Source organism: Paramormyrops kingsleyae, chromosome 6 (assembly GCF_048594095.1).
Source record: "Paramormyrops kingsleyae isolate MSU_618 chromosome 6, PKINGS_0.4, whole genome shotgun sequence".
Classification (NCBI taxonomy): Eukaryota; Metazoa; Chordata; class Actinopteri; order Osteoglossiformes; family Mormyridae; genus Paramormyrops; species Paramormyrops kingsleyae.
The window spans coordinates 13,050,689-13,069,726 of record NC_132802.1 but is presented as its reverse complement, the minus strand read 5'-3'; the positions used below and the strand labels follow the sequence as shown (position 1 = coordinate 13,069,726).

Sequence of the window (19,038 nt, the reverse complement as noted above, 5' to 3'; positions counted from 1 at the left end):
GGTCTGATCCTCCAATCAGCTGTGAACCTCCCAATCTCACTGAGATTGCACAGGTGGTGAATCAGCTGTGGGTAGGGAAGGCCGCAGGGACCTGTGGTATCCAGGGTGAACTCCCCCAGGCTGGTGGTAAGGCTGTCCTCCTGGCATTGTATTCCTTTTTTCCTTTGGCAATCTTTGCTTCCATTTGGGAGTCGGGCATCAACTGGAATGGGAAGGGTGATTGGGGCAACTATAAGGGGAAAACGCTGCTCTCAGTACTGGGTAAGGTCCTTGCTGGGCTCATCCTTAACAGGATCCGCGATCACTTGCTCACTTGTCAGTGACCAGAGAAGTCTAGTTTTACACCTAAGAAGGCTACCATTGACCACATCCTGGCACTGAGGGTTCTCATCGAGCGCAAGCACGAATATCGGCAGAGGTTCTTTGCAGGCCTTGTCAAATTTTCTTAGTGTTTGACTCAGTTGATTGAGTTGCCCTGTGGGACACCCTGAGACTTTGTGGGATCCCTCCAAAGTTGATGGACGTCATGGCCGGCCTGTACACTGGTACTGTGAGCGTTGTGCTTAATGGACGGAGAACTTCCTCTTTCCTCCCAGTTGATTCTGGGGTGCGCCAGGAGTGTATTCTTGCTCCTACTCTGTTCAATGCTTATATGGACTGGATGTTGGGCAGGGTTGTAGGGTCCAGCAGCTGTGGGGCATCTGTTGGTGAAGAAAGATTTACTGATCTTGACTTTGCCGACAATGCTGTGATCTTCACAGAGTCAGCGGAGGCTCTGATTGGGGCTCTTGAGAGACTAAGCGAGGAATCTTAGTGTCTGGGATTCAATTACCTTTGCAGGGACATTCATGTCTCTGGTGACTCTTCCTATGAAGTCAGCAGACAGACTGGGAGAGCATGGGGGGTCATGAGGTCGCTGGAAAGGGATGTGTGGCACTCCCAGTATCTCTGATAGAGGACAACGCTCCAAGACTTTAGAGTCCTGGTGCTCCAAGTTTTGCTGTATGGCTGTGAGACATGGACGCTGTCCAGTGAGCTGAGATGAAGACTGGACTCCTTCGATACTGTGTCTCTTCAGAGAATCCTTGGGTACCACTGGTTTGACTTTGTGTCGAACAAGCAGTTTGTTAGAGGAGTCCCGAACGAGGCAGACCTAAATAGTCTTAATGACTTAATCACTAATAAACTCAAACATGAATAGCATGCTGCTTCGTGCCCTTTCCTCCATGTTGTCCTTGCATATAGTCTCCACATGGTTTAACATGCTGCATGGGCAAGGGCGTCAGAAGCATTTTAAATGTGGGGGGGACACACTTGCATAAGACTAATATTTTATGTTAAATGTGTGTGTGTGTGTGTGTGTGTGTGTGGGGGGGGGGGGGGGTCCAAACGAATAATTATGGAATGTGAGGGGGACACGTACGTCCCCCTCAGATTTAATGGCGACGACGCCCATGTGCACGGGGATGCTCCAATTACTAAACAGAGAAGAGTACAAATGTACGGTTTTCCGAGTGACATGGAGAAAGATAAAATCGTAATCTCGGGTAAGCAGGAGGAATCTGTCACTGAAGATTGCAAAAAACGTAAGGTAATCATATCCGAACACTGCATTTACACATTTTCAGAAAGACCACACCGTTGGGAACCTTAATATTTGGTTTATTAAAAATAAACAACAGGGAGTTGAGATCACACGCTCCAATATTACGTATATTTAACATTTTAAGTTACTATCGCAATCTTTCAAAAAACACGTTCACATTTTTCTCTAATTGGATGAAGTAGTATTAAGAGAACGGAATTTACAATTAATAGGTTGTACACAAGCAAAAGTACATCGGAGGCGATTAAAAGCAAAACACCGGGGGTCTCAGATCGACTGACTGCCCAACACACCAGGTCATGCTAACATTATACAGTGCAAACAAAATAATCGTGCTTCTGTAAATGTAAAGTGTAAACTGTGTTCAGCAAAATCCAAAACATTATCTAAATAAATGCACTGATGAATATCTGCCCATGCAATAAAGGGCACCTGCAAGCCCCCAGACGAAGCACTTTATTCACGCTCAGTCCGCGAGAAGTTCCGTTAGTTCCGGGTGACTCGTCGATGCCTCCATGGCAACGATGCTGTTTACCAGTCTTGAAATGGGTGAGTGTCTTTGTCGCAACAAAAATTTAAATTAAACTTAAACTATTCAGTCTGTTTGTACGACTTAGTTACTTTGTTTTTGGTGGTGTTGTTTAACATTTCTGGTGCACATTTAATTCTAAAGAAATAACGTAACTTAAGTTCAATAAACGTCAAGAAAATTACCTGAACGTCCTAACTAGCTAATCACTGTCCGCTGGAGATTTTTATTTTTTGTAAATGCTTTAACCTAAATGCTGTGAAATCGATAGTGGTCTCTTGTAGTCATTTTTAGCCAACTATCTTGTAACCCATTCATTTGCGTAGAAATTAATGGTGCCAACGAATCTGTTACTGAAGCTCACCAGCTCCACTTAAATACATCTATAAATGCAATACGAAACGTCTTATGACACTTAATCTTGTTTTTAAAAGTTAGCTGCAACAACAAAATTGAATTTTATTTCTTAATTGAATTACCACAATTGAACATGGGTGTAACCAACAACATTCCAAAAGCATAACTGTTTCTGTGTGTTATTCTTAATTAATTAATTAATTTTTATCTAAAGTAAAAAATAAATCAAGTGAAAATGTCACGGGTTGTATCCAACTGAGAAGTTCACATGAAAATATCCTACTTATAAAATATAAAAAGTCTTTCCCAAGCTAAAATAATAACCAGTGGGGCCTTCTTCCGCTTTTTCCTCTTCTTCTTCTTCTTCTTCTTCTTCTTCTTCTTCACTAGATAATGGGGAAAATCTCTGGGACTCCCTGGAATCAGATACTGAGAGCCTTGCCCAGGAGAAGCAAAGACGGAAATTTCAGAATGATAGAATTCAGGGTCTAGATGTGGAGGAGAACCTCATCTGCACACAGCAAGCTGGTGATGGTGGCGATGGGGAGGAAGAAGATGAGGACGATGACTATATATATGATAGCCTAGATATGGCAGTTAGGAAGGACAACAATGCTGCAATCCATCAGGTACAGCAGACAGAAGGTGGTAATGAAAGGTAAATGAGTATTCTTCATTCTTTGCAACTTTTGTTTACATATTATGCCATTGTAAGTATGTCAGGTCTGGACTTTGGGGTCCCCCACGGCCCCACGATGCATTTCTCTGACTGGATGGGGGAGGGGGGGCAGTATAACCCAGGTATGCCAGATGGCCAGTCCAGCCCTACGTACTACATTTATGCTCTGCTAAGACGCTTAAAAGAAAATTACTTGTATAAATTGTCAGTAGGTGGCAGTATTTCGCTGCAAGATATTCCAGTGGCTCAGTGGTTTGCACCTTCTTCAAGGTTGTGGGTTCCATTCCCAAACTTAGTTTTGTGGTTCTGGTTCTTTTACACAGAGAAAAAGCTTATGGTTATGAAAATCAGTGACACTACATGAACAACAGTGTGTGATTGTGTATATGGAGTGTGTGCTGCATCACCGCTTGCTATCCCATATCAAGCATTTCATGCCTCGTGCCTGGTATTATTTGGGATATTATGTATGGTCACTAAAATATTGGTTTGGGGAAAATGCATAAATGGAATTGTCACAATCAATCCATTTGAAATGTCTATCCAGTTTAGGGTCCGTGTGAACCAGAGTCATTGCAAGGCAGGGGCAAGAGGAATGACAGTAATATACGTGACATCAATCCCATTAGGCATATGTGACAGTGTAAAATGGTGCCTACAATAAAACGACGTCCACCGTAGTAATTCTTTTCTTTGTGCAGTATTTTTCAGTGATTTAAAGTACATCAGTATTTTATCTGGTTTTATGTTTCTAATGCTTGCAGAAGAAATTGCTTTTATAACGGTTGCTATAACAGCCCAATGTTAGCCCGCTCAACATTTTATTCCTTTGTTATTTATTTCTCATGAAAAACAACTTGCGAGGAAATCAAACTAACAGTGTCACTTTTCATGTTCTGTTAACTTGAGAATTGAATATAATTTCCATTTAAGGTATATAATTTGGGTTAATAACATGGTGCTTTTGAGAAATTAATTATGGAGTACTTTTTCCAATACAAACAAGTCTGCTTTGTTACAAAATAGCAAATGAAACATAAATGACTAATAGCTATTCTTTGCTTTTTCTGAAATGAAAAGGTAGTGATGATAGAATATGTTCTAATGTCCAACACAATGGCCTGAAGTAGTCCTCTAATTTTGTAATTTTGTCGTAACTGCTGTCATTTAATGGAAATTAGGTTGTATTTTGTTTGGGGGTTATCACAATTTGCACTTGCTGAGTAGTCCGTTAATGAGCCCCGAATCTTATTGCATATTCATGGCAAGACCCCCCACTAGAGTCGCAGACCTAAAAATTTGAAGTGTGGAACCCCACGTCTGTTTTTCACGTCTGTCATGTCCACATTGTCCTCACGGTATTTATTACCTAAAGAAGAATGGCCGTTCACTTTATTTTGTCGGGTTTGTTTTGTACGCACGGCTAGAAAACGCTATGGAGTGGCTCTCCATGCACGTTCTGGTACAGCGGCCACGGCAAGCACTAACAAAAGGTCTGTTTGTGTGTTTTGCCACATGGCAGCTCCCCGTATTCTTCATCGCTTCGCAATTGAGTTGAACTCTCGTCACCTTTCATTGTGACACAGTCAGACATTGTCCATGAAATGCTGTCATTCTTGAGGGTATCATACATAAGGAGATCCGAGACTTACCATCCGAGCTTTTATGTCCTGATCCATTTTAATATGAGGATGCATTTTTACTAATTTTAAATGTGTAGTAAATTCTGCAACAGATCAGTCATTTGAGTACTTGCTGTGGTAGGATATCGCATCTAAGCTTAATAATCAGTCGTTTTTTTGGCATACTGAAGACTTTTCCCAGCTGTATGTCAATAATGCATTCTCAAGCTTATTTGAGTTCGGTCATTACAAACCTTTTCCTTACCCTTTCACCATCATCGACTGAAGTGCTTTGCACCGAGACAGTTCTGCAAATGGCATCATAAAATGAGAAGGAGGTCTCATAGTATTCAGAGCAGCACAACAAAGAAGCACTCTGCTAATTATTTTAATGAGATCTATTCATTGATGTTAGAAGGAGCACATTAGGTAGCAATTTCCATTCAGATATATCAGTGCTTTAATTCCATTTCATTAGATGAAAATTGCCAATTTCAGAACTTATCTCTGTATAGTACTCCTTACACACTACCTCAGACTATTAGGGATTAAAGGGGATATATATAGATACCTAGAAGGACTTTTTTCCTTTTGTGAATTTCTTAGGCCATGTCTTGTTTGTGTGTGTTTTTAATAAGGTGAATGGAAATATAAACAAATTAGTGATATAATTCAGAGGTGTATTTTCCATTATATAACATCTTCTGATCTCCTGCTTTTTAAACTTCAGACAGAACAATCTCAAAGACGAATATGCAGATCTGAGATATGACCCCAACTGGAGGACCAACTTCGGGGGAGCTGAGTTCTTTGAAGAGGGGAACCAGCATTTTCTGTTGGGAAAGGAATCTCATCTGGGCGAGGTGTCTGAAGGAGAGCCTTGGGAGATGAGAAAAAGTGTCAGGACGGTAGAGAAGAAAGGTATGTCTATCAGTGGACGTGTTCCCATAGTGGCCTTCAAGACTGAGAAGGCAGGAGAATCTTTGTCAGCCAAATCAAAGATTCCCACAACTCCTTACCATCTTCTGGAGCAACAGTGCTTAGGGACTCAACCAAAACTGCTGTCACCTGGACACCAATGGTTTTCTGAAACTTTGGACCAAGAAATCAGTGACTGCAACAGCGGCAGCTGGTATCTTGTAAAAAACCAAAAGCCTTCGGATGCAGAACAGGTTTATTTCTCTAAACCACATGTGACTGTTGAAAACAGTAATGAAGGACGTCCAGGGAGGTACGAATCCTGTAAACAAAACTGTACACAAACCAGCGAGAGAACCAAGATGATGAGGAACGGCATTCTACCCAATCTTAAGCACTCCCAACAGTCATCGACTATGAAGGAACCAGCAGCAAAGCAGGACATTGTGGAGAAGAACAAGAGGACCCTGGGGGTCAGTGCAGCCCAGCAGGGGTCGTATCTTTGGACACACAAGCAAAGAGGAGGGAAGGGTTATGACAAGCAGGTATGTGGTGATTTAAAAATGTATTATTTCATGTTTGTTATAAAAGGTTATAGGGGAAGCAGACATTTCTACAGTGCAGTTTATTGCCTGAACTACCATTACATGCTCATAGTATCAAATCCTCCCACTTGAGGGGAGAAAGAATGCAGTAAAGCCTGCGATATGGTTGTAATATGATTATTTGCCACTAGAGGACACACAAACATTGTGGAAATGTACAGCTTGTGAAAAGGGAAGGTTTTGTGTGAGGGGAAAACCACAACCATGAAAATTGTGAATATTTTTCACTAAATATACAATATTTATAGCTGACATTATCAATTTAAAATATTTAGAAAAAATACAATAAATCAGACATTCCTCTGGTTTCTTTCTGCTGTCTGAAGACATGCAGTTAGTTGAATTATGTGCTTTTTGAGATGGACCATACTGGATGGATCAAGATGAATAGATGGACAGTTATCGCACGCAAAAATACAAATAACATGAGAACAGGATTTTTTTGTGCCGGTTTTAATGAAAAGCATAACTGTAACTGCATGCAACATTGGGACTATAATCTTCATGTTAATATGTTACCATTGGTCATGCAAGTGAAATTCGAAACTATATTGTTATAAGCGAGTCACAGGTTAAATGCGTAGTAAATAATTTGCGATTGACATTTAAAATGTAAAGAGAAATATTTATTCCAATAAGATAACAGACATTGCTTCCATAGGGCAAAAAGTCAATTTCATATTAATAATTATTATTCATTCATTCATTTTCCACATCTCCTTAAGATGAAATATTGCAGCTTCCATCGCGTTCATGTATAATACATACATGAAAAATATATGGGTCACAGTGATCCAGAGTAGCAGCGCAGTTTATATGGCAGGTACACACTGGGATGCAGGTACACACTGGGATGCAGGTACACACTGGGAGGCAGGTACACTCTGGGAGGCAGGTACACACTGGGATGCAGGTACACACTGGGATGCAGGTACACACTTGAAGGCAGGTACACACTGGGAGGCAGGTACACACTGGGATGCAGGTACACACTGGGAGGCAGGTACACACTGGGATGCAGGTACACACTGGGAGGCAGGTACACACTGGGAGGCAGGTACACACTGGGATGCAGGTACACACTTGAAGGCAGGTACACACTGGGAGGCAGGTACACTCTGGGAGGCAGGTACACACTGGGAGGCAGGTACACACTGGGATGCAGGTACACACTGGGAGGCAGGTACACACTGGGATGCAGGTACACACTGGGAGGCAGGTACACACTGGGAGGCAGGTACACACTGGGATGCAGGTACACACTTGAAGGCAGGTACACATTGGGAGGCAGGTACACTCTGGGAGGCAGGTACACACTGGGATGCAGGTACACACTTGAAGGCAGGTACACACTGGGAGGCAGGTACACTCTGGGAGGCAGGTACACACTGGAAGGCAGGTACACACTTGAAGGCAGGTACACACTGGGAGGCAGGTACACACTTGAAGGCAGGTACACACTGGGAGGCAGTGTACACACTGGGATGCAGGTACACACTGGGAGGCAGGTACACACTGGGATGTAATTTCATCATGGCCAACAGATTTCAGATAATCACTTCACCCAATTTCTGTTTTTTTTGTGCCATGGAAGAAAACCAAAATACGTGACAGAAAACCGTAAATCATTGTAGCCATATGCAAATACCACAACCGAATGAGTGATTCTGTTAAAAATCTGTACCGTAGTCGAGATGCCGCCTTGGGTATTTGAGACATAATAGTGTTCAGCTTGGGCTCCTGGCCAATATTGTGGCATCCCTTCATTACTGTTACTCAGTGTCTGCTACATTAGCGGAAATGCTGGGTGTACTTGCACATCTGATTGAGGTGTGATGTTGGTTGAGGTACCAGGGCGCTCGAGAGACACAGACTCTCAATATCAGCATGTGCCTCAGGGCCAAGACTGTGTCTTATTCTAACCCAGTGAAGGTAACAGCCGGATTTATTTTGAACCTGAATATTGTACCACTTCATTTTAATTGGTTCACACTGGAGCAAAGGTACAAGTAGCATGCCCAGAGTAGAGCTGGGAAATTAATTTGGCAGGGAAAAGCACTTTTCAATTGCAGCCTGCAGTGGAAAGTGAACAGAAAATATGCCTGGCTATGTAGTGCCTATTATGACTTGATTCATATAACAGTAGCTATTAAGGACATCACAGAAGCACGGTCACCAATAGCCTCTTATGTACCTTGTGCACCTGGCACAGGGGTATAATTGACTATGGCTGTCTATCTGTACATCGTAGCATGCGTATCCTCACTGCATTGACCAGACCTGCCAGCCCATCTGAGCCCATTCGCATCGCGCAGTCTCGTATCATCGCCATTTGCATATTCAAGTGTCGTTAACATTGTGCTGCTCCTCACACAACCCCCCTGACCCCCCAGTCTGCCCGTGTTGTCATCTTTGATTGGTTTGGCTGCTGTTGTTTTTGAGGATACATTTCCAATGACTTGAATGGGCTGAATGAACCCTCAGGTCATCCGTTTGTAGCAAAATATTTTTCATAGATTAACTCGAAAGAATTAGAGTTGCATCATTAAAACAATCAGACCTGTCCCTATATCAAACCTAATATATTACTGTAACCCAGTCAATATGTTTTAGATTCTAGGACTTCTGCTATAATGTTATGTTACAGTGTATTCTGATTTAGAAAATGCTAATAACACAATACACCTTTAGGCCATTGTAAATAATGCATTTATTTCCCTGGAGATTACAGTTACTTCACAAAAAAACATGTATCTTACTTCAAAATGTCATAGATTAAGTGATTTGTTTATACTCAGTTAGATTTTGGATGGATGTTTCTAGTAATGATCATGAATTGCATTTACTATTAAATTAAAAATAGACATTTTCTTTTTCTCCGGTCTGATTTTGTGTGCAAATATCTCTTTATATCAGTATGATGGAGATTTCTTTGTCTCCTTCTAAGAGGAGAAATAGATACTGGCCATAATCACATCACTTTCACAGACATCATCTGAGCACTGCTAAGTGTGCTATTAGAGCCTTTTAAAAGGCCCTATTTGGTCTTTTACAGGGGTCTCTGAGATCATTTACTGCTGATAATTAGAGATGTTATTAAACGTACACAATCTCGTAATGCCGCAACTTTTTGCCAGGCGAGCATCGGAGTCAGGATGGGATACAACCGAGTGCCTTTGATAAAAACAGAAGTAGAAGAGCAATCTTCCGCCATCGCACTCGGCCCCAGTCCCTCGCTTTTCCTCGGGCCCTCACTTCAAAGCTAGGAACAAAATGTACAATCTCTTAATAGCTCCAGACCAAGGCTTGGGGGCTCTCTTCTACTGTATGCCATACCTCAGTGTAAACACCTAATCAAGATTGCCCTGGCGGCCACAATAGCAACCAAATGCAATTCAAGATCCGCGGGTCTTTGATGTCTTCATTGCAAAGCTGTGTTTCCGAGTCTCGGGGAAAATGACATGCCGCAATTGCTGCCTTTGTTGTGGCTCGTCCGCAGCGAACCAATTACAGGCCTCAATTTAACAGAATAGGTATTACACAGCTTACGATGCTCAAAATGCAATTTTGCTTGATCATTTTCCCAATTTGATTGGGACTATTAAAATGGTTGACAAAAGGCAGGGGGCGGGAACGTAAGCAGGGGTTGTGACCCATCTCTCCACTGAAGCGGTAATGAGAGGGTTTGCAGCGGCCGGTCCTGGAGCCATTGACACCTGTTAGAGCGCACAGGCCGTGCAGCCGATGGACAGGGAAGCTCCGAGGTTAGCACTGGGCAATGGCTGAGAGTAGCATGTGGCCTCCTGTACCTCAGGGGTCTCTGCCAGACCCCCAGTAGCTACAGCGTATCACACTTGCCCCGGTCGCAGCTGTACATCTTCGGAGTCAAGGGTCAAGACTATGGCGAATTCTGATGGACGTTTAGATCAACATGCAGTTTCTAGCCACAGTTGTGGTATTTAAAAACATAGCCGTATATCCTTTTATTCTCAGTCGAAACGCTCTTCACACAGAAGAGTCTTGCCACAGACACGTTTTTCCGTGTGCAGGCAGGTTGACGATCCCTGTTCAGAGCTTCTCGAATGAAAGGAGAGTTGCGGGAATTATTTCACAAACGTGACCCACCCCATGTGATCAGGAACATTTAGCTGGAATGTCACCCTATGGATACTAGATGATTTTGTTGGGTGAAGTTCTTACTAAGAGAAACAGCATGAATGGTCTGAATGTTGCATCAGTGCAAATTGTCCTTTCTCCTTTCTCGCAGTAAGAGAGGACTCCCCATTTGTTTAATGTTTTCTGACCAGACTTTTGTGATCCACTCCAGCTTTAAGCAGTCACTAAGCCTGCCTCGTGCAATAAGTGCTATCATCATCTGTCTATGAGTCTCGCCCCGATTGTCAAAGCTAAACAATATGATTCATTCCCTGCTTACCTGCCCTTTCAGTAAATAGATAGATCAGCATGGTGGTGCATTTATTGATGGATATATTACAACTCAATCCACTCACTAGAGCAAGAATTTCTGTGACCTTATTCGGGCTGTTCGGCCTTTTAGAATTAGGAGCGATCAATAAGGGACCCTTCAAACCATCAATACCATCGATCAAGCCAGGATTGTCCTTAGCTACCAAGAAGACATGAAGTTAACTAAGTGATTTTCATTATGGCATTAGGGACAAATGTTTTCTCTGATCTGTTGCATTAACAAAAATCAGACATGGAAACGTAACAAATATTTTTCAAAATGAAAAACAAAAAAAAAGAGTGAGATGTGTCACACAAAAGAGTGAGAGAGTAAAGTTTCTGGCACATTCAGAGACACGGGATGCACTTTGGCCACTTTAACCAAGTTGTTTAGAGCAGAATCTCTGCAGACTGATAAAAGAGGCTGCTTGAACCACATTTAAAATTGACAAAAATGTTAATAGTAGTGCTTTAGTTCGTAGAATTTTATTTTTACGGAACATTTTAAGTTATATTCCAATTTTAATTTGTGTTAATTAGTTTTAATTGATAAAATTAAAAGGTGCTTTACCTTCTTTGACACTAGTTTCAGTGTTTTGATTATATTTATCATAACTATTTTATTTGAATAATTATGATAGTTAATTATAAGCATATAATTTTGGCCACCTGTTTTTTGTATATTCTGTATCTGTCATCCAGAAGGTATCAGAACCTGCTGAAGACGTTTCCAGTATTGCCAGTCAGGGGAGCAGAGGAAATGTCATTGACGCTGAACACAGGTGGCAACAGCAAGCCCAGGAGCTGAAGGTAAACTATCTCACCCTTATCCCATTTATCGATTTGTGCATTTTAGCCACGCGTGTTTTTCTGCGGAGCACTTAGCCAGGCCTCGAGGCGGCGGGCCGCGTCTCCCAACGAACATTTCCACGCATGAGGCGGACTGTCACCCGGGAATTCATTCTCTCACTGGTGGAGGTGGCTGCAGACCCAATTTCTGCCAGAGTTGTTGAGGCACAATGGAGCCCGTGAAATGTCTGAAAAGGGGACTCTGTGGCCCCGTGTGGAATGAAGAAGCATCATTATTTGGAGCACTTGAGCGGTCGGCCTAATGCTGCCAGGGAGAGGAGTGTAAATATTTTCCCATTAAGATGGTGAAAGCTGGTGTTTGTCAAATCAGGGGTATTAGATGCTGCAGCACAGCCACCAAGCTCGCCCGAATGTTTTTGTGATCACTCCGTGCGCGGCACCCGCCGGGAGAAAAAGAAAGAGATGCGTAAGAGGAGTAATATAAAAATTATTTAAATCTACCCGCACTCCAGGCCCATAATGACGGCGAGAGATGCATTAAGATGACAGTTGTGAGAGGAAATAGTTTGTCGTAATTGACCGGGATCTTCCAGCTGCTGTCCTCACAGATGCGGATTTCAGGAGAGTATGGGATTTCGCCGTGGCTCTGCTTTTAAGATTTTGAGCTCCGTCTGCCCCCGGAGTTTCCATTACTTTTGCTGGCCGCATTTCAGACAGAATGTATCTTATGTTTCTCATGTCAGTGATGTCAGCTCTTCATGGGTCTTCGAAGGACTGTTTTTAATTTTATTACTTTATTATGTGTTTTATTATGAGGAATCATTCATTCATATTTCATCCATCCATCCACCTACCATGGCCAGGGTCACGGAAGTCTTCAGAGATGTTTTTTTTAACTGCTTAATGTCATGATACTATTATTATTAACTTGTGTTAACAATTTATGACAGAACTAATATAGCCATAGCACCTTTCTTTTCAGTGTTTCAACAACAAAAATGTCCTGAAGTCCGAAAGACAGGCCCATAGTGGCCGGCCAGAGAAAGTAGGTGTTCTAAGACCCCCAGCAGTTGGGGACAGGCAGAACGTACATGACGGTCCAGAGTCCTCCGGCCCTGGCCATATTCCCACGACCCGAGAGCACTCCCAAGGCCATGCAGAGGTTCTGGTCATTGATGACGGGGATTCCAGCAGCATGTCGGGTGTTTCCTGGCTCTCCACACCACCGGTAGACAGGAGGATTCCCAGCATCAATCGGAACGTTGGCCTCAAGGTGCCTGCTGATGTCATGCCATTCCTAAACCACGGTCCCCCGCAGGCTGGTACTGGCCCCTTTATCCCTTGGGGCCCCACTTGGGCCCCTCCCTGGGCGGACGGTCCGGGCATCTATCACCTGCATCTGGTGAACGCACGTTTTGCTGACCAGCCAAGCTCTCCTCAGATGGTTCCTCACTATACCCCCAAACTACTAGCTCATTCTTCACGTGCAACGCTGCCACCACCTGCTCCCACCCTTGACCGAGCTTCCGTCCAGCACAGGTTGGGAAGGCATTTTCCACATCAGGACAGTGGTGGAACTGAACACTGTGGAACAGTATTGTTTGTGAATCAAGATGCTTCCGCTGCCAAGAAGACAGATCTCAGCAGGGCAAGGTCAGCTACGTATTTAAATCGCTCATCTTAAGAGAAGCAACATTTTTAGACAAATGGGCTGAAAAAATCACAAAAATTAATAAGTGTAGACAGCTGTGCTATGTTGTTTCTTTTACAGGATATTGCCCACAAAGCAGTCAGTCACTCAGGAAAGCCGTCAAGATGACCCAGGAGATCAGTATACCACTCTTCAATATGAACGGAACTGTGGGCCCAACACCAGACACACACCTGCGGACACAGGGCCCTACCTGGTGCTGCCCCCTATAGGACAGCCAGCAGGGGGCGACTCTGAGCACTTTAACACAATACGCAGGAGTAGCTCTGAGGGCTACCTTGCACAGATGGAGAAACAAAAGAAACTGAAAGAAAGAATGGGATACAAGGTATGACACTGTGCGTGAGTGTATGTAGAGATGTTGGTATAAAACAAAATGCTAATATTCCATAGTTAAGTGCCATAACTATGTGCTAGTATCTCGTTAGTACTCTGTATATAATCCCCTAAATAATCTTTATATCTAAAATGACCAGTGCACAATATGGCTTGATAATAACTAATAATAAAATGTGTACTAATTAAAAGGTGTACTAATAACTAATGACTAATTCACCATTCTGTTTGGGCCACACTGAATATTTACCTACCATTCAAGAGCGTAATGAAATATGCAGTAATAAATAGTAATAAGACACCTAGCTTTAGCGGGAAGTAATGTTCGCTAATTAAGTCCTTTACGATTAATGAGAGGCTTTTAGCACCAGTGTGCTTGTTAAGCTAGTATCTTATGTGGGATAATATGCCTAATTGCGGAGAGATGATGACCGGAGACAAAAAGATGCAAACCAGGGCGATCAGAGAGAAGCTCTTTTTTTCAGGTTGTGGCCTCAAAAGAGACCAGTTTGCACTATTTGTTGTGCTGTTATATGCTGTCCTTTAATCCAATGGAGTGGAACTGAATCTGATACAAGTTGTTCTGTTTTACAATGTAATAGCCGGTGTAGAGATGGAAGGATGTTACTTTAATGTTTCAGGTCTGAGTGGCCTTCATGTCCAAAGTGGCTCGCAAATCTGCCGTTTTGACTTTTGGCCGCGTCTTTCCGCCGCCATGGGACATCGATAATTTGTGAAGCTCCCATAAACGACTCCGCACTCCGCTCTGGACCCCGTTAATCCCAGCCGCTCCAGTGAAATCTGCTGGCGCCACGTCCGCGCGGTGGAGGAGCCGAGAGGAACGGGCGTCTGCGGCGAAATGCCGAGGGGTTTGCGTCTGACAAGACTTAGGGATGAATTTGTTAAGACGTGCTGCGATCGGAGCCCGGAGCAGGAGAGAGAAACAAAAGAAAAGCAAATCCTTCAGTGTCCATGACCAATGGGTGTCCATGACCAATGGGTAATTTGGAAACGTGGGACCAGTCTGATCTGGAATGATTAGCCCCCTTTGTCTGGGCCAGCATGTGTGCTGAGGCCTGAGTGCACCTCAGACCAGGCCCTGTGGATTAACTTCTTACCACTGAGCAGCACGGAGCTCCATCCTGTCAGCTTGTGTGTCTCCTCCTAATGCCACTTGTGCAACAGAGCACCACTCAACCCACCAAGGTTTTATTGTAAGAAACCGTTTGCGGAGCACACGCGCCGGTACCATTAAAATACGAGCCCGTCTTGTGCATATCCTTGGGGGTGGTGGTGCATTGCTAACGTGGTGCATTTTCACAGGCCTATACTCTGAAAGACTATAAAAGCCTCCAGAAGGATATTAATCTTGGAGGACTGGGACCGAATTATAAATTAGCAGAAATTACAGTAAGTTTTTTTTTATGTTATATCTAGAGAAGTACATCTGTGTTGTTTAATTGTAAAAAGTCATGTTCAGTGACTTGCATGCGCGCATATCCCCTGATACCCCCTTAAACAGTTTCTTTCCCTTTGTTTTGCTTTGTTTGGGAGTTGCGATGGCGCTGCTCTCCGCCCTTTCCTGGGACGTGGCACCGTTGCTTAGACCCCTTTCCATAATCCTCAACCTCTCCCCTTCCATCACTGCCAGGTGGAGAAAATGCAACGACAGAGGTTATATTCAAATGCCGTCCGTGAACAGAACAGGGAGATGAGCAGGAACCTGGCTCTGCTGGCTAAACCCTCTGTGGGCAGAGAGAACAAGGATCTGCTTCCCAGAAGGAAGGTGAGATGGGATGCTTGTTGAGAGCCAGACATCAAGGTTCTGAAGGATGCAGTTATTAATAAATATTCACTTTAAACATTTACAGGCCGGAAAGGATGAGTCACCCTTATAGGTCTGTTTTAGAAATAAGACCAGAACTTTAGTATTTTAGACCAAAATAGCCTACAAAATAACCTAATTTCTCAGTAAGTGGTAATAAGTATAAGAGAACAGGTTTTTGAATCAAGGAACAGAATTTACAGTGGCTTAAATCCTTAAAATCCGTAAACCACACCCAAGTCATTTTGAATAAATATTGTTTCCAAGGCTTTGGAATATGCAAGGACCATTCCGAAGCCTAAATTGCCCCCACAGCCGAAGAAGAGAGAGTTCCCTATGAAGGAGAACTTCACTGAGCATGCCCAGTACCTGGAGGACCTAGACATATCCCAGCTTGTGGCCCTGGAGATGTTACAGAAGCGTCACGAAGAAGAAAAGAAGGCTGTAGCCCTTTTCAGAGCCCTGCCCACAATGTAACCCCATATGCATTACGTCTGAACATAGACAATACGATTTGTACAAGGACATCTTCCCCTTTATGGTAAAACTCTAACATGGGTTCTGTAAGCACTTAAAATAGATATCCCTCACAGCCTTAAATAAGCTGATAGTAATTCAGGTTATATAGTTTTGAATGATATTAATAGAGTAAAAACTGGTGAATCAGCTGAAAATATAAAATGTATTATGTTTACACACTTACTATATTTGGATGTTACACATACTGCGTATAAATTAGTTATAATTTAAATGTTATATTTAGTTCAAGCTATACGAATTTTAAGGCATTTTATTGGTTATTTTATAAATTATGAATTACACTAGATTTAAAAAATGTTTTTGCGGTAAGTAATGAACAGGAAGGCTCAACGAGCTACAAAACTACAGTTTTATGATTTAGTGGTCATATTATGAGCTTGATCAGAGTGAATGCAGTAATTATAGTTTAAAAGAATGAAAAAATGTAATCATTGTTGTATCATAAATTACTAATTGTGGCATAACACGTTTGGTTTCACATTTTAAGAGCAGAGGAAAAACATGCCAGCAAGTAAATTGAACCAGAAATCATTATTTTATTAACTTAAAACATTTATGAATAAATGCTCTTTTGCTTTAAATGGTCACCCTGATCTGTGTTTAGATGTGGTGGTGGCTCAGCGGGTAGGACTTTCACTGTATACTTCCAGGGCTGGGGGTTTGACCTCTGCTTGATGTGAGTTTGTGTCTTTTCTATGTGTCACATGGGTTCCCTGGTTTGTTCCTGCAGCCCAGAGACATGCAGTTACCTGTACGTGCCCAGGGGTGGACTGCAGCCTTGTGCCCTACTCTCCCTGAGAAAATGTACAGGGGGGTATTTTACAAGGAGAATTTGCTAGTTAACTGGATAACATAAGCCAAAGATGGAAAGTGTGCAACAGGAGGGCAGCAAAGTTAAGTTACATTTGGCTTAAGTTATCTGGCTAATGAAAAAATCCTGCTTCGTGGAACACCCCCCCCCCGCAAGGATCCTGCTAACCACGATAAGTGCTTTGAAGATGCATGTTAGCCATTAAAACAGTAGGTGGCGTAATGACCACAGGTTCACAGCCAGCCTGATAATTCTCAGAAGAAACGTCACCTACTTGTGCACCTGAGGTGCTGTCCTTTCTCACCCGCCAGAAGATCCGCGTGGCTCTGAATCACATTTGCGATTTTACAGGACATTAAGATTTTTTTCCCTAGTTCAAAGATATCGGAAGCGCTTGGGGATAAAAGGTCACGCTGGCTTGAGATGAATAGCCAGTGGTTCTGTGTGCCAGTCCAGGTCCACTGCACTCATCTTTTCACTCTGCACACACCTGGCTTTGCTGCTGATCTAAAATAATCGACAGTCTTTGGGCAGCTTCTGATTTTACGTCTGAATGTCCCTTTTCATGACCCCCTCTCATGTCAAAATAAAAATAGGTCAAACAATAATGACATTTTGAATACATTCAGATTAGATCCTACAAACTTGTTTTCTGTATTTTAAAGTGATAATTTCCCCCCCATAAAACAATCTCGAGCACCTATTTCTTTAATGGAACCTTTAGATGATTATCAAAGAGCTATTTACTCATATATAATATTTTAATTAGATTATAGTCTCTATTTAACCCATCATGGGTTCTTTGAAGCTCTCTGTTTTTAGTGTTAAGCTTCACATGCGAAGGGTAATAAATTCCGGACCTTTTGAATTAATGAGAAATGCTGCCTTTCCAGGCCAAGTCTCTTTATATCTTTTTTATTTTTTCCACTGGCATAGAATTCAGTTAATTGAAGGAGTCTATCACCACCACACATGAAGGAGGGCGAATTAGCATCCCTTTTACCGATTGGAAAGCCCGGCAGACGCGCTAGCTTTGATCAGAGGACGACAGTGAAGTAGACGGCAGCTCCCTGAAAATGACCTGATGGCCTGGCTATTAGCTGAAAATGCAGATGCGTCCATGTGTTGCAAAATGCTTAATCTTTTAATTGATCACCTTTCACGCTACCTATTCTCTGCGCGCTTTTTATTTTGTCAGTTAATCAGAATCACATTTTGAAATTGGATGAATTGCTTTTCAAAGGGAAATGCGCTGAATGTCCTAATTGAAAGAGAGAGAGAAAGAGAGAGAGAGAAAGAGAGAGAGAGAGAGGGACAGAACAGACTTATTAATGTAAACCTCCCAAATTAATGTAACAACCTCCTGGTACATATTTAAATGACTAAAGTCCTGTAATGACCGCTAGTTATGACCATGACCCGCGTTGTGTGCATATGTGTTTAAAGGGGCTTTTAAAAAGAAACGCGAAGTGTACACCTAACACCGCCGATCACCTTTTGATGTCCGGGCTAAATACTAATGCAAATGTTTTCCTTTGGTTGCAAAAGGAATATATGCAATTCATTAGCAAATTTGAGGGACATTATTGAACCCTTTTTCTACCGCGTATAACGAAACAATGTAAGACTAAATAAATACATTTTAAAAATCGGCAAACACAGCCGTAAGTTTTAAAAGGTGTCATACTCGTCCTTTATTCTTTTCAAAGTGGACAAGCACGCACGTGCAGCTACCGACGTCTGTGGCGGAAAAGTCAAATATGATTTGTGTATTAAATCTTGATTTGTTTTAATTAAAAATGCATGCTAAATGTAAACTATTGTGTAAAATGCAATTTTTACTTGTCGATACTAATGAATATTACCATGATTCAAAAATGTGACAGGTTTTTTTACTTAAATACTTTATATTCAAAGTTGTGTGCAAAGGTGTAAGAGAAGATCATCTCTGGATGTGAACCTGTGGTGTGTTGTCTATATAGCTTGATAAATATCATTAGAGGATGCTTACAAGTTGCTTCATTTGATACCGGTCCAAAAATGTATCACTCTTACTAAGATTAATTAAGAAACACGTCTTATAATGTCGTTATATATATATATATATATATATATATATATATATATATATATATATATGTATGTATATATATATATGTATATATATATATATATAGGCCTATATATATATATATATATATATATATATATATATATATATA

General features: G+C 42.0%; 1 protein-coding gene across 3 annotated transcripts; it reads left to right on the top strand.

Annotated features, from left to right (window-relative positions):
* Positions 1–1,998: 1,998 nt before the first annotated feature.
* Positions 1,999–18,893, top strand: jhy (junctional cadherin complex regulator). Of its 3 annotated transcripts, none has more exons than XM_023834928.2 (9): positions 1,999–2,155; positions 2,883–3,150; positions 5,524–6,256; positions 11,486–11,593; positions 12,576–13,246; positions 13,365–13,632; positions 14,964–15,050; positions 15,292–15,426; positions 16,736–18,893. In XM_023834928.2, the coding sequence occupies exons 1-9, from the start codon at positions 2,122–2,124 to the stop codon at positions 16,859–16,861; spliced, it is 2,430 nt and encodes an 809-aa protein (XP_023690696.1). In that variant the 5' UTR covers positions 1,999–2,121; the 3' UTR covers positions 16,862–18,893. The 3 variants fall into 3 exon arrangements, with proteins under 3 accessions (XP_023690696.1, XP_023690695.1, XP_023690694.1); XM_023834927.1 differs by lacking the exon at positions 16,736–18,893 and adding an exon at positions 15,781–16,586; XM_023834926.1 differs by lacking the exon at positions 16,736–18,893 and adding an exon at positions 15,733–16,586.
* Positions 18,894–19,038: the final 145 nt, after the last annotated feature.